Source organism: Salvelinus namaycush, chromosome 34 (genome assembly GCF_016432855.1).
Source record: "Salvelinus namaycush isolate Seneca chromosome 34, SaNama_1.0, whole genome shotgun sequence".
Classification (NCBI taxonomy): Eukaryota; Metazoa; Chordata; class Actinopteri; order Salmoniformes; family Salmonidae; genus Salvelinus; species Salvelinus namaycush.
In genome coordinates, this window is record NC_052340.1 from 13,965,155 (window position 1) to 13,981,739 (window position 16,585).

The following is a 16,585-nucleotide window of genomic DNA, read 5'->3' on the forward strand; positions in this document are numbered from 1 at the left end:
ATTCAGTGGGAATAGTGCAGATTTTGACCAATTAATGTTGTAACCTGAGATTGAACTGACGTTTTTAAAGATATTGAGAAGGAAAGGTAGAGAATGAGGAACGTCTCCAACATATATTATCAAATATCATCCGCATAAAGGGAGATATGGTGGTCAGAGTTGTGAGCAGTGATAGGAACATGTGTGGACTGACAGACTGCCTGAGCCAAAGGTTCTAGTGATAAAGCGAAGAGTAAGCTGTTGAGAGAACAGCCTTGCCCTGTCCCTCTGGCAATGGGGAATTGTTTAGAACATCATTTCCCAGTAGGCACCATAGTGGATGGGTAAGAATACAGTACTTTGATCATATTGATAAAACAGTCTCCAAAGCCCATACGTTTGAGTACTGTCCAGAGGTAGTGCCATTCAAGGCGATCAAAGGCCTTTTTGGCATCAAGTGAACGAACAGCAGCAGGTAGTTCCACATTTTCAGCTGTGTCAATGATGTGTAGCAGACGGCAGATGTTGTCAGAGGCCAGACAAGTTTTTATAAAGCCAGTTTGAACGTGATGAACTAAATTTGTCATGTAAGGTTCAAGTCTGCGAGACATTCATTTTGCAAATAGTTTGACATCTGAATTTAACAGTGATAGGGGTTGATAGTGAGCACATTCTAATGAATCTTTATTTTTCTTAAGTAAAGCGAGATAATTGCTTTGTTTACATCTATTGAGAATTACCTTTTGGACACAGAGAACTGGATCATATTAAATAGTGGCTTCCCCAATTGCGCCCAAAAAACAGTCAATAACTCAGGAGGGATTCCATCATTGCCTGGTGATTTTCCTATTTTCAAGTTTTGTACTCTCTCTTTAACCTCAGCCAAAGAGATTGGAGCATCTAGTTGAGATGCTGCAGGATTAGGGAGATGTCTGAGTTGTACATTATTTAGAAAACTGGTGCAATCAGTATCATCATGTTTAACCTGTGATGAGTACAATTCAGAGTAAAAAGAGCGATATGTATTGTTAATTACTTTTTGGTCTGTATGGACTATCCCCTCTGTTGATTCGACTGCTGTAAGGTTTGCAAAGCACTCATTGCGCTGACTTATCTCATTTAATTATTCATTTTGCCAAGCTTTGTGCATAATACATTCTGCCTGTTGTCTGTATAGACCAGTCTGTTCTTTCTTAACCAATTCTAAGTAATTCTAATTTGAATTGTTATAGTTTACAAAGTTTTGAAGATGTTAAAGTTGTTGAATGTGTCTGTCTGTCCATGTGTCCATGTCTGTCATCTCAAATTTTTCTCTCGACCTGTGTGCACCTACGTTGTAAACCTTCATTCATAGGCTAGGTTGTAGCAACCTCATGATGGGTATAAGGACATTTTGAGTATCATGTAGTAGCCTAAACCTATTGATGTTACATTGAACTGGATGAATGGAATATGAATGACAGTCATCCAACATGCTGTAATAGAAATAAGGCCATGCTCATGAAAAAAAAAAAAGATCTTCCCTCACCATAAACGGCACTGACCGCCACTGGTAAAGTGACTATGCATAGATAATAAAAAGAGAGTAACAGCAGTGTAAAAAATGTGGTCAATGTCAATAGTCCAGGTAGCCATTTGATTAACTGTTTAGCAGGCTTATGGCTAGGGGGTAGAAGCTGTTAAGGAGCCTTTTGGACCTAGACTTGGCTCTCCGGTACTGTTTGCCGTGCGGTAGCAGAGAGAACAGTATCTGACTTGGGGTGGCTGGGGTCTATGACAATTTTTAGGGCCTTCCTCTGACACCACCTGGTATAGAGGTCCTGGGTGGCAGGAAGCTTGGCCCCAATGATGTACTGGGCCCTACGCATTACCCTCTGTAACGCCTTGCGGTCGGAGGCCGAGCAGTTGCCATACCAAGCAGTGATGCAACCAGTCAGGATGCTCTCGATGGTGCAACTGTAGAACTTTTTGACGATCTGAGGACCCATGCCAAATCTTTTCAGTTTTCTGAGGGGGAATAGGCGTTGTCGTGCTTTCTTCATGACTGTCTTGGTGTGTTTGGACCAAGATAGTTTCTTAGTGATGTGAACACCAAGGAACTTAAAGCTCTCGACCTGCTCCACTACAGTCCCGTCGATGTGAATGGGGGTGTGTTCGGCCTTCCTTTCCTTTAATCCACGATCAGCTCCATTTGTCTTGCTCACGTTGAGGGAGAGGTTGTTGTCCTGGCACCACACTGCCAGGTCTCTGACCTCCTACCTATAGGCTGTCTCATCAATGTTGGTGATCAGGCCTACCACCATTGTGTCGTCGGCAAACTTAATGATGGTGTTGGAGTCATGCGTGGCCACGCAGTCGTGGGTGAACAGGGAGTACAGGAGGGGACTAAGCACGCACCCCTAAGGGTCACCGTGTTGAGGATCAGCGTGGCAGATGTGTTGTTGCCTACCCTTACCACCTTGGGGTATGTGAATTTTAAATGCTCATTTATAATGGTTATTGTTGAAAAACTATAGATAGATGGAATGTTTGTTTGATTGATTGATTGATTGATTACTATGATAGGATAGCCTGAACATGTGAAAGTTGATTTGGTGTCTCTAGCTTGAACGGTTTGTGAGTTACTACTACTGTTGGTGCGTTATTTTATGCTATTTTGTGCAAATTTAAACAGAGTGGTCTAGCCTTCAGCAAGCACATTAATAATACAACTATGTAAGAACTCTAGAGTGGTCTTGACTTCAGCAAGCACATTAATAATACAACTATGTAAGAACTCTAGAGTGGTCTTGACTTCAGCAAGCACATTAATAATACAACTATGTAAGAACTCTAGAGTGGTCTTGACTTCAGCAAGCACATTAATAATACAACTATGTGTCACGTTCCTGACCTTATTTCCTTTGTTTAGTCTTTGTTTAGTTGGTCAGAACGTGAGCTGGGTGGGCATTCTATGTTTTGTGTTTCTATGTTGGGTTTGTTGTTTGGCCTAATATGGTTCTCAATCAGAGGCAGGTGTTTGTCATTGTCTCTGATTGGGAACCATATTAAAGTAGCCTGTTTTCACTGTTTGTTTGTGGGTGATTGTTCCTGTTTCAGTGTACCAGTGTTTAGTGTTCACGTTACGGGACTGTATCGTCTTCGTTCCTTTTTGTCGGTTTGTTGTTTTGTTCGGTGTTTAAGTAATTCCCATTAAATATGGATGAAATTCACGCTGCGCCTTGGTCCTCCTCTCTTTCACCCGAAGACAGTCGTTACACTATGTAAGAAATCTGGAGTGATCATGCCTTCAGCAAGCACATTAATAATATGAATATGTAAGAAATCTGGAGTGATCATGCCTTCAGCAAGCACATTAATAATATGAATATGTAAGAAATCTGGAGTGATCATGCCTTCAGCAAGGACATTAATAATATGAATATGTAAGAACTCTAGAGTGATCATGACTTCAGCAAGCACATTAATAATATGAATATGTAAGAACTCTAGAGTGATCATGCCTTCAGCAAGGACATTAATAATAAGTATGAAACATTTCTAAAGTTGTGCTTGGCTTCAGCAAGCACACCTAATTATGGTTTTAAAAGAGAGACAGAAAGCACAGTCAGATATTGGGAGGTAAACAGAGGAATTTACCAACGGATATCGAAAAGCCTCTCCCCAAGAGGCTGCATGCTCATACATTCTTTTGGTCTGATAGGACAGGATATTATTAGACAGTTCTAGGGCTATGAACATTTCTCAAGACATCCTACTGTCTATATCAAATGTGAACCAGTATACAATTGATTTTCTTTCTGTGAGAAGACGTTTGCCAATCGTTCACTGTGTGTTATAGATTGTTCATATTTCCCTGTCCAGTAATAACCTTTGATGGGGCTGGAGAAGAGAGCACTTTGTGACCCTTAGAGTTGTTGTTGGCTTGACGCCCAGCTCCTACAGACTTGTGAACCACAACACCCCACTCTGCCTTGAAGATGAACACACACACACATACAAACGCACACACGCACACATGCACCACAAAAACAAACACACACACGTACACACACAGATACACACACAAGATTCAGTATGTGTTGTGTGCGTGCTCTTAATTGTTGTTGCTGGACAATCATTTGTTTCTTCTCAACAGAAAAAAATTGAGAGAAGTGGTACTCAAGGATCTCCTTAATGTATTGAAGACGATGTGTCAGTTCTACGATCATCTACAGCAAGTAACAGAAGAGGGCAGCAGACTCAAGCACAGTATTATATCAAGAACCCCTGGCAGGGATCCTTGTTTAGTATTTCTTCATTTTTGGGATGGGCTCATTTTGAGGAATCATTGCGTACTTGATAGATGAACATATTTAAACAATGTAATTCAGAATAATAGTACTTTCTAGTCAATATCGAATACTGATCAATATCTAATTCAAGGGTATTGTAATGCAGTATCTGAATCCCCTCAAGTAGACAAGTCTACTCTATATTTTCCTTGAGGCTCCTTCTGAAGTGATCCTGCTCTTACAACTCAACTGTAGTGAGGTGAATCTGCTGCATCTTCATCAAAATGTTCACGATCAGAGTGACAAAAACAAACGCCAATTGACACATTCTGACAACGAATCTTCATCAGAGCACACATCATCTCTTTTTAGTATTTAGAAGCCATATGGACGCACTTGTGTGTGGGGACTGGGGAGCTTTGTCTCCATGTGGCTGGCCTGTGGATGAGGGACTAATCAAGCCTGTGGTTGTGGATGACACAGGAGAGCAGCTGGCTGCTGCTGCCTGTCAGTTCCCTATAGACCCAGACTTCTGCTGAGGCTCAAAAGGCCCCTGTTGTCATGGGAAGAGTGACTGATCATGGCAGTACTGCTGTTGAGGAGCATCCCTGTTGCTGTTTCATACCCATTCTGGGTTCCCTATCCAGTATTTAGTATCTATAATCCCTCAGGATAACCCCTAGTGGACTGGCACTCCACAAATATTCTCAGGGTGGGATTCACAATAGACTGTTGGGTGGGAGTAAATAAGGTGCTGAGGGAGAGAAAATAACATTATTTGAATACTGTAAAACACTTGTTCTCTTTGGCTCTTAGATCAAAGGCAAGGCTTATTATTCCTCTGGTTGCTGTGATGAAACTACAATGGCTTGAAATCACTGGATTGTTGTCTATTCCAACCCATATTGTTATGTGAAACTGCAGTACAAATAAGATTCAGTAATCCAGTAACATTATTTGAACATGTAACTGCAACCCTTTACGTTTTAGTCATTTAGCAGACGCTCTTATCCAGAGCGACTTACAGTTATTTTGTGGTCTGCTGCCTTAGCTCTCCTGGTCCTGATCAGCTCATAGTCAGGGCTGTGGGGCATAGGATACTAACTACCTCCCCAATCTGAGCCACGATCAGTTACTGACTGGAGGTGACTGTGAGAGAGCTCAAGATGAAGGTGAACAAAGTGTCACCGGTATGATTAATGAAATGAAATGGCAACTGAAATGAAATGTAATGAGAACCTGAGAAGCTTTAAAATGCATGCTTAAAAATTGTCTTTAGCCTCTACTTCACTATTCCTGCTCAAGCTCAAACCAGACTTTCCAGAACACTGCACTTTGTTCTGCCACCATCATTCACCCCTTGTGTACAGGAAATAAGCACAGCACAGCAATACTGTTAAACCAAATTAAAATACAACATCTGTCACACCCTGATCTGTTTCACCTGTATTTGTGCTTGTCTCCACCCCCCTCCAGGTGTTGCCCATCTTCCCCATTATCCCTAGTGTATTTATACCTTTGTTCTCTGTTTGTCTGTTGCCAGTTCATTTTGTTCGTCAAGCCTACCAGAGTTTTCCCCTTGCTCTGTTTCTAGCTCCTGTTTTCTAGTTTTCACAGTTTTGACCATTCTGCCTCCCCTGTCCCTGAGCCTGCCTGTCGTTGTGTACCTTGTCACATCACACTGGATTATTGACCTCTGCCTGCTCTTGACCTGTCGTTTTTCCTGCCCCCTCTTGTAGTAATACACTTTTGTTACTTCGACACTGTCTGCATCTGGGTCTTCCCTAAAGTGTGATAATATCCTAAAGTGATGCTTTTGGCCCAGTGAACAATTTAAAAAAATAAAATTTTACCATCCATGTCAGGGTAAAATATGTTATGGTATTAATATTCAGGCTCAATGTCAATATGATTCAAAGTATTTTTGTAAGTAATGTATAAGCATTTGTACTAATTAAACACAGAGATTATTTCTTCTTCTGAATGTCATACAGACTTACAAAAGAGGAAGTTCTTAGTTCCAGCTTGTGATTGAACCACATTTGACAATGCAGCACATTGCATGACATTGTGCTGCATGATAAGATGACAGGATGACACTCCCTCTTTCTACCAAGCTTCCTCGGGGATGATTGACTTTCAAGAAGGTTTCATCAAATTTAAGGTCATATCTTTGCAAATTTGCCTCTGATATAATTTTTCTGGATTATTCTATACAAATAGATTTTCGTAAAGGATGATTTTTACTAAATATACATACACAAAGTAAAGGAAGCAATTCTGTTGTTTATTATAGTACAGGATTTAATCACTACAATGACATCTTACACACAAGTAATGTGGGAGGGAGGGTGTATTAAAGGTTTCAAAAGTGTCCCTGTATTGGCAGGAACCTGTAGTGTTGCTTCCCATATTGCCAATCCGTGTAAAAAGTTAATGTAAGCAGGATTCGTAGGGAGCTGGTGATGAAACTATGCTGTAACTGTTACCAATGTGCCATACTTGCGAAGTGCAAGCCCTCCTTTGAAAGCAGTTCTCTCTATGATGTAGGGTCAGATCTCTCAAAGCTTCTTGTACAGTAGTTGCAGAAAGGGCAATGCTTTTGCAGCAGAAAATATGATTTGTATTATTTTCCATAAATTAAATGTAGATAGAAAATGAATAAAATATAGCACAAAATGATATAGGTATGGCATACGAGATGATATGTGACTACTGAACGCATATCATATGCATACAATATGCCTGTTATAATATAAACCTTCTCCGTGACCACTTCAAACAGAAAAAAGGGGAAAAAACATGAAAATATTTGCACATTGTCCACATCCACACACACAAACATCCGTTCGTGATAGCATGCATCAGTGTTTATTGGGTGTTTCATGTGTAATTTTTCCACTATTCCAAATCTTACAGAACTTCTCAAAAAGCAACAGTACTCTCCCATATGATTATAATAGCTACATTTCAATTTACTAGTGCTGGTCTCCTGGAGAGAAGTTAAACAATAACAAATGAACTACAATTGCAAGTGGACTACATTCCTCAACAATGCTATTGATAACACCAGATGGCGTTTCTGCTGCTATCAGATGGTTAATGCTGTGAGAAGTTGAAACAGTGAAGAAAGCAAACAAAAAAACACACAAAAACGTGTGTCCTGTATCGTTATACTATCACCAGTTTTCTGCATTATTTTGGGAATGGAATAGTCGAATTTTAATATATTACAATAGAATATAGGTTGCAGGTTAGGTTACACACGTCGAGAAAGAATAGACGTAGAAAGGGTCAGGCGACTGCAGGAAGTTTTCATGAACTTCATGACACGAATATTACAAATGCAAAGAATTAAGAGGTTGTATGCACAAAAGCTCCAACGAGTGCAATAACAAGAACATTGTAAGCACAGAGGTAAGGGGATTCTTTTAAACCCTTGGCAACAGACACGCCAAAAAACATGTTTTCAAAGGGGGGCAGTGTTCCCTATTACTATAGCAACAGGAAGACATGGCTGCTTCAATCAGCTTTGGGTTTCTCAGTGAGGAAAATGCATAGGGACTCCAGACAGAGAGTGGTGTAACTGTTGTACTAATGAGAGATAAGGTCAAGTGTAAGCTGCTTTGACCTCCTGTGTGTCCTTTTGTCCTTCTAACCATATAGCCCTTTGGAATTATTATTATACTTTTATTAATATTTTATACACAAAATATGTTAATAAGACATTTTTTATAGAGGTTTGACAATTTTAGTTGAGATGAAATTGATGGCTGGTAGCCAACTAAGTTTTTCTCTGGTTGAATACACTAAAGTGCATTACATTTATAATAGAAGTTGCTCATTCGTAAAGCTATAGGTTGCAACCTTCTTATTATAATTATTAAAAAGGTAATGTCTTATGGAGGAAATAATAAATACTGAAAGAGGCAGGTGGCCTCTGTCTCCTTACTACGTGTACACACATATACAAAGTAACATTGGATCTATGACTATTAAAAATCATTGGACAATTCCTAATCGACCAATAAGAGGTTTAGTCTAGATAAACCAATAGTGTGACCACAATCCTACAACATTCGGCGAACCCGCTGCGTAACTGATGCAACAGGGCTGCAACAAAAGTTACACCTTCCAACTGCAAGACTGTATCCTTCCTCCCGTGTGTGTGACTAAATAGTCCGCTATAAACCGTGTCCGTTATTATAGAAGGCTTTATGTAAGACATTCTCTGTGGGTGACAATTTATTTACTAACAAGATATTAGCTCGGAAATATGATCCTTAAACATACCATGATTCCTGAGGTGAATTGCGTTTTTGCAACCCAAGTGTGTTTGTAGCAATGTAAATATATATTATTATTTAAATGTAAATAATGTAAAGTTACATCGTTTTATTTCAATTTTATTACAATATGTCTTTTGGAAATAACACGGTGGAAAGTCCCTTGGATATGACGCGATAAAAGGGGTAAAATGTAAACTGCGGATTGATTTGTAACAGTGTGATACGGTCCGGATTTAGTAGTTCCAGAAGAAGTAGCGGATTCCTAAACTTTCTGTTTGAAACTCATCGTCTTCATAACACATCAAATGAAGTCATTGTGTTCTAAGTAAGAAATGGCTTATTAAATTGACCTCCCTGTCACTAGTTGTTGTGCTTTGCATTTGCAACGCACTTCCAAACAACTATACTATTGAGACATAATGGGGTAAGTGAAATTATTTGTTCTCTTTATTCTATAGTTGTGAAATAAAATGTGTTCAATATGTTAGCTTTGACATTGTAATTCTTTTATTAACCATTTCTGAAATGATGTTGGTGTTATTGTAATGACCTTTTAGTCTAATAGAGATATTTTGAATCTACAGTTTTACAGTAGCCTACTGAGCTCAGAGGTGAGAACTGCCACTGAAAAATATTTTATCAGTGGGCTACTAGTAAAATCTATATTTTTCAAATGTAGAAATTTGCTATACATTTAAAACATAAACATATAACAATAGTTGGAACGAGAGGAAAAAAATAATACTTTTTAATATTTGATATAGAATACACATAGGCTAACTAACATGAACCTTGTTTACTATACTATAGTGTAGACACTGCTTTCCTGGACTGTGAAATGGATTATAACAAATACAATTTGATATGTTGTTGAGATATTATAGTTGCATTTTATGAGGGGAGTGAGTTTTCATAGAGACAGGGTTATATAGCCCTGAAACAGATTTCCAAACCAACTTATTTTCCTAAAGTTCAGTAGTTTCGTAATGTGAAAACTAAGATGTTGGTTTATGGATGTAAAATGCAATTATCAGGAATCTTCAACCATTTTTGGTCTGATGAAGACCCTCTGATAATTGTACAATTTGAACAGTTGTTTTTAGTGTGTGGTGGTTGGGTGTGTGGCAGTGGGGTGAAATGGGGTGTTTGGGTGTGGAAATTCAGTAGAGTTCTTGATTGTTTTAATTTGAATTTTTTGTCATTCACAGGTCTTCAAGTGTTCCCACCACTCTGTCCATAGTGACGCTTCTCTGGAACCCTCGCACACTTAGTGCATTTCACCATTTTGACCGAAATAAAAGACACGATGGCGGTATCGATCCTTCGCAGGAAAATTCCTCTTGTTTGCACGGTCGACCTCATCATTCCTTCTTCCCAACAAGCTAACGACAGCCAATCCTGGGGAAGGAAGGGGGTGGAGTTATCGGAGAGACAGCACATAATTGGTGAGTTACGGCAAGACGCTTTTTTATTTTTCCACATTCCAGGTGGAACCGCACTGCAGTACGGGCTAATGTCGTACAGTGAGTGAAGCTAAGTGGATATTTTCCCAATGAAGACGATGGCGTTCAATCATTTTCAAATGATCGGTTAGTTTCTCAAGGATATTTTGTTTTCTTTTTTTTCTACATTTATCGTTTCCAGATTTTTCTACATTAATCATCATTTATCGTCTGAAATTAAAGGACCGTTTTTAAAAAATCCTCATTTAATTTTATGCCTGCGATATGGACATTTGAATTCAATATTTTAACAAAATCATTTTTTTTCATAGGTGATGGTCAGACGGACTGGATGACGGAAAAAGTTGATTTGTCTTCGTTCCAGTCGACCACTGAATCCTCTTCTAGCTCATCTTCTCCGCCCTCACCGTTGGAACATGATGTCAAGGTGCCCTCTGACTTGGAGGTCATGACCTCTCTTTTGCAAGAGGAGCTTGCTCAGCTTGAGGATTACTTCCGGTCTGAATCGACTTCAACCAAATTGGACAAATCACCAAAATGTGACAAAGGCGCCCAAGCAATGGGTGCCCATTCTTACTACCAGTTGCCCTATGCTTCGTACAGTGGCAACCAATCAGAAACCAGCCCACTGTTTGTTACCCTGGCAACAGGGGAACTCGACCGGGTGAGCTTCTGTGGTGGTCCCATTGGAAGACCCAAAATGGCGAGACCAGCCCCATACAACTGTCATCATCGTTCATACAATACTTGCCGAAGAATAGTTTCAGATGGTGTCAACAAAGTTGGAGAGGAACTTGAGCATGACACCTGGAGTGCCAAAGGAAGTTCCTCAGGAAGCACAGAGGTTGCTGTTAACCACTTTTCTACATTGAAGAGAGTTGGGAAGAACATTGGCAGTGTAAAGAAAGTCAGAGAATGTGGTGTATTGCTGAAGGAAGAGGAAAGTTATTATTTTACAGAGGACGTTTTTTGCAGTGAAGAGATGACCAGAGGTTTTTGTATGGGTGGGTCCTTCGATACCCACCCCAAGAGAGAAGGACAGTTGATGCATGGAATGAAGGTTAGTGGCAGTGGTTATGATGGTATGGGGCTGGAGGTCTTGCATTGCAACAAAGATGGTGGACTCTCTGGAGGTATTCCTCAAGAGCCAGAGGCAAACGGTGGCTATTACCACCACCACCCGAACGTTGCTGATACAGAGCCTTATCATAGCTTTATAAGTGAAATCGAAGAGCCTACACAAGTACATGGTACAGAGCCCCAGCATGACCACTACCTCTTCCCAGAATGTATTGGAGACCAAAGCTACGAATGTCTGTCAAGAGGAGAGAGCGAGGGGCCAATGGAGGGCTCGCCCATTCACAGGCAAACAGCACAAAGGTTAAAGGAAGATCCATGCTCCCTGAGCTGCCTCAAACCAGGCCTTGTCGCTGTCCCTCTGGAAGTACATACCGGAGAACGGAAGCAGAAGAAGAGAGACCAGAACAAAACAGCTGCTCACAGGTATGTTGTGAAAAATATACAGATTTTTTTATTGTGTTATAAAGTTTAAATAAAAACTGTGATGATAGAATGTTTGGTCATTTTTTTGAGTCGGACCAAAAACAAAATCTGTGCACATTTGAAGTAGACCTTCATCTCTGGTTTGAATGGGATCACTGTGTCTTTTCACTGGTGTGATAGTGCTACCAGAATTGCTCAGATATAAATGTGTTTATAAAATATGAAATCTGAACTCTTCTAATAGGACCTGCTATCTTGGATGTTCATAGATGCATATCCGGAAATCTAGCACTTGAGGGATGAGGTTGGGAAAACATGTCCATGTTAAATTCATGACACTAGCTATCTCTATCTCTTAGAGAGAACTGATATTGAACTGCCAACCTACTGTAGCTCAGTGACCCAGACAAGTCATGGTAGCTTCAACAAAGATAGATGGGATGTTGTGGGTGTAGGATAGGGTTGGCAACTGCGACTTGTGGTGGGGACTGAGAGAGGGACATAATAAGGGGAAAGGGGGGGCTCCAACGGTACAGTAGGTGCAAGCTGACCCTGGTATTTTGTAAACTGCAGGTATCGACTGCGTAAGAGGGCGGAGCTGGACATACTGGAGGAGGAGCTTCATGGGCTGGAGGAACACAACCGGGAGCTCCGCGACAAGGCGGAGTCAGTGGAACGAGAGATTCAATATGTCAAAGATTTACTCATCGAGGTCTACAAGGCACGTAGTCAACGCCTAAAGCAAGATGCCAGTGCCTAATCTCCTACCCACAACACCAGCACTCACATCAAAAGCACTTGTTTGTTCAAAATTATAGTTGCATGATTTTGGTAGTTTTTCTAAAAATAAATAATATAATCGCTTTAAAATTGTTACAGACAATAAACAACACAATGTACTTTTCCAAATGTTTCCCTGAATGACTTCAGGCCTCAGTTGAATTTAGGAGGGAACTAAACTAAACTGTCCGTGACCACTGTGACACTGACCTGCCTTGTAATGTTTGAGCTTGCAATGATTGACTGTTTAACTGTCATTTTTTAATAGTAATAGAAGCAATTGAATTATGTCTGTGTTATTGACACTCAATGGCAGCATAAAGGAAGGAAGCTTTATTCTGTGATGTTGTACGTTTTGTTTTATTTATTCATTTAAGTACCCTTTTGCTTCTTCCACTCATTTGGTAGAAGGGATTGAAGAAGGAATGTTTAAAATGCTGTGGAAAAGTTCATTAATAAATGCTGCAAACTACTAGAACATTTGATTGCTAAAATGCTAATGTTGAACATGTAGGAAACCACCTAGACCTTGCTAAAGTACCCAATGCATGTTTGATTGTTAAAAATGCATGATTGATTGTTATTTGAAAAGTCATGCTTTAACTGTTTTAGTTTCATTAGCTGACTTTTTCTACCGCGCTTTACCCTCAAATATTGAATCATACTCAGGATGTTTGTCCACTTTTACATAATGGGAAAATATACATGGAATTCACTGTTTTATCAGCTTACTTTTTTCTTGGCTGTATTTTGCGAAAAAAACAATCACCTGTTGACACAACAATAAATTGTTGTTGGGTATAATGTCTTCATGAGAATCTTATTTGATGAGTATGTGTTCAATTCAGGTCTGCTTGTTTGATAGATGATGATGTCTGGTAACTATCAGGTAAATTGCAGCCAAATAAACCAGTTATGTTTTTATCATGTATTCTTTGTGGACTGTTATTACAATACATTGTTATTACACTGTTACAGAAGTCAGACACAGTTTACATCAGTGTTGCTCAATCCATTTCTGTGGGACCCACAGAGGGAGTGCACTTTTATTTGATAGCCCAGCTAACACAAGTGATTTTAAGCCTTGGTCATGTAGCTTAATGTATCTTCTGGAAGACTTGTTAACGGTGGACTAGATGTCTGTCAGTCAGGCGAATAAACAACAACATCAAGGTAGGTCAATAGGGAGTCTCACCATCAGCCCGGACACCGCTGTGTCAGGGGCATTACACAGGTCGAAAAGTATCCGCTCAAACACGTACAAACCCAATGGGGTGGTTAGTGGCATTGCAGGGGCATTATACAGACTGAAAGGTACCCTCTCAAACTCGTACAGACCTGACCTGGTAAAAGCTGTCTTCTCATAATCTGTGGCTCTAGTCTGGTGGAACCAACTTGATTGCTGCATTCACCATTCTATTTCACTCCACATATTACAGAATGGTGAACCAGGGATCAGGCTGGTCCATCTCGACCTGCCAATATGTCGGTGTGTAGTTTTGAAGGAATCAGATTGTTGTAGCAATATGGCCGAAACCCTGACCCCGATAGAAAGGTTAGGTGTAGTGCTGTATCACAATTTTGTATACACCTATTCAATTCCTTCATATCCCAATAGGCTATGCTTTTTATTTAGGCCGTAGATTCAAAGTGATAGACAAGAGTAGGAAGGCGAGATGCCCATCCCTTCTGTGTCTGTTTTGAACCAAGATTTCACTCCCTCTGGTCTGGTTGGCTGCATTGCAGGGAGAGTGAGTACATCTATTTTTCACCACTAGAGGAATGTACAGTAACGAATGATTACGCATATAATGATGAAAATGAATAAAGGTTCTGAACACCATAAAGTCTTGTGTTTTTCAGGGAAATATGGGATATTTTACAGGGAAATTGTTCTTAACACAAACACAATTTCTGTAATGCTTGCAAGCAGTCACTACATTATTAGGAGATCACACTCTCTAGTGTAAAGTCAGGGAGGAAAACATAGAAAGGGTCAGTTATACATACATACTGAACATACGTACATAGATACATACAAACATACATACATACATATATCAACAATCTGTTGGTCTCATAGTTCTACATAACGGTCAATCCAACAATTATGACTGGAATGAAGCTAAAGTACTAATCTACTGCATACCCAGAGGCCAAAGGCACACTGAGGAAGACTGGTATCTGTCTCTTGGAGTGACAACATAAGTTCCCAATCTCATCAACCACCACTAGGAGGGTGTGCGAAACCTCTCCATATCCATACTACATGGGCCTCTGAAAGTATGAGGCAATCTTACACAATTCTTGCAGATCAGAGTTAGAAGAGGGAGTCGCTGGAATTAATAAAAATGTTTATCTTGCTCTAGTGCTTCACTGTCTTCTCACAGGGTGGTTGAGTGATATCCTCTTCTAATGTTTTGTGATTCAATTTGTATTGATAGTATAGCACATTTGGAGGTTCATTCAGTTACACTTGCAGTTAGATCAGTAAAGATTATACATTTTATCGTTGTGAAAAATAATACATTGTTCACATGATCAGATGGACAGAAATTTAATTGAAAAAAAATCAGGGCAGTAATTCATGTCTTCACCACAGGATGTTCAGCTCAGCGTTGAAGACTCTCAGAAGTGTGACTATAGATGTGAATTGCAGCCATACCACCATGTATCCCACTGCTGGCATTCCCCTGAAACACGGTTCGGCCTGCTTGATCCTTGGATGGGAGACCAGATGCTGCTGAAGGTGATGTTGGAGTGACAGTAGGGGGCACTCTTCCTTCTGGTTCAAGGACATCTCATTGTCCCAGGGCAGTGAGGGTCAGGGGCACGACTCTGTACAAGCTATCATTCATCAGATAAGATATTAAGATAAAATCCTGTTCTCTGTGGTCTCTATAGTCACCCAGGTGGGTGCTACACATTGGTAATGGAAGGGATGAGTTAAGCCCCATATAATGTAAAGTGCTTTGAACATCTAGAAAAGTGTTGTATAACTTAAATAATGCCTTATCAAAGCATCCTATGTATTCTCTGTAATGTTTCTGCGGGTGTCAGTCACTGTTTCAGTGAGCCACATGGGTTTAGAAACGTCGAAAAAACATCAAACTTTCTCAGACCACTATCACTGAAAAAAAATACAAACACAACATGCTACAATTTCAAATATTTTACTGAGTTACAGTTCATTTAAGGAAATCAGTCAATATAAATAAATTCATCAGGCCCTAAAAAATGTGTATTTCTCAAATTTTGCAAAAAAAATGTTCAGCCCTGTTAGTGAGCATTTATCTTTTGCCAAGATAATCCATCCACCTGACAGGTGTGGCATATCAAGAAGCTGTCACGGCCGTCGAATGAAGTGGATCAAAGCGCAGCGTGGTGAGCGTACATATTCCTTTTATTTAGGATGACGCCGACAAAAACAATAAACAATACAAACACAACCGTGAAGCTTAAGGCTATAGTGTCACAAACAAAAGACAGCTTCCCACACTGAGAGGGAAAAGGGCTACCTAAGTATGGTTCCCAATCAGAGACAACAATAGACAGCTGTCCCTGATTGAGAACCATACACGGCAAAGACATAGAAAATCATAGAAAACAAAAACATAGAATGCCCACCCCAAATCACACCCTGACCAAACCAAATAGAGACATAAAAAGGCTCTCTAAGGTCAGGGCGTGACAGAAGCTGATTAAACAGCATGATCATTGCACAGGCCACTCTAAAATGTGCAGTTTTGTCACACAACACAATGCCACAGATATCTCAGGTTTTGAGGGAGTGTGCAATTGGCATGCTGACTGGAGGAATGTCCACCAGAGCTGTTGCCAGAAAATTATATTTTCATTTTCATAAGCCGGCTCCAACGCTGTTTTAGAGAATTTGGCACTACGTCCAACCAGCCTCACAACCGCAGACCACGTGTAACCACGCCAACCCAGGAGCTCCACATCCGCTTCTTCATCTGCGAGATCATCTGAGACCAGCCACCGGACAGACAGCTGATGAAATTGTGGGTTTGCATAACTGAAGAATTTCTACACAACTGTCCAAAACCATCTCAGGAAAGCTGATCTGTGGGCTTGTCATCCTCACCAGGGTCTTGACCTGACTGCAGTTGGGCGTACTAAACGACTTCAGTAGGAAAATGCTCACCTTTGATGGCCTCTGGCACGCCGGAGAAGTGTGCTCTTCAAGGATGCATCCTGATTTCAACTGTACTGGGCAGATGTCCGACAGCTTGTATGGCATTGTGTGGACAAGCGGTTTACTTATGCCAACGTTGTG

At 40.3% G+C, this 16,585-nt stretch overlaps 1 protein-coding gene across 1 annotated transcript; it reads left to right on the top strand.

Moving 5' to 3' along the window:
• Positions 1–8,692: 8,692 nt before the first annotated feature.
• LOC120028365 lies at positions 8,693–13,219 on the top strand. The gene is made up of 4 exons (XM_038973584.1): positions 8,693–8,966; positions 9,751–9,987; positions 10,317–11,508; positions 12,082–13,219. The coding sequence occupies exons 2-4, from the start codon at positions 9,849–9,851 to the stop codon at positions 12,266–12,268; spliced, it is 1,518 nt and encodes a 505-aa protein (XP_038829512.1). The 5' UTR covers positions 8,693–8,966; positions 9,751–9,848; the 3' UTR covers positions 12,269–13,219.
• Positions 13,220–16,585: the final 3,366 nt, after the last annotated feature.

Bases quoted from the DNA above. Each gene is read 5' to 3' on its own strand.
- LOC120028365 (XM_038973584.1), top strand. From the start codon at position 9,849: ATGGCGGTATCGATCCTTCGCAGGAAAATTCCTCTTGTTTGCACGGTC. The intron at 9,988-10,316 runs GTGAGTTACGGC...TTTTTTTCATAG, and splicing joins GGAGAGACAGCACATAATTG to GTGATGGTCAGACGGACTGG. The intron at 11,509-12,081 runs GTATGTTGTGAA...TGTAAACTGCAG, and splicing joins AACAAAACAGCTGCTCACAG to GTATCGACTGCGTAAGAGGG.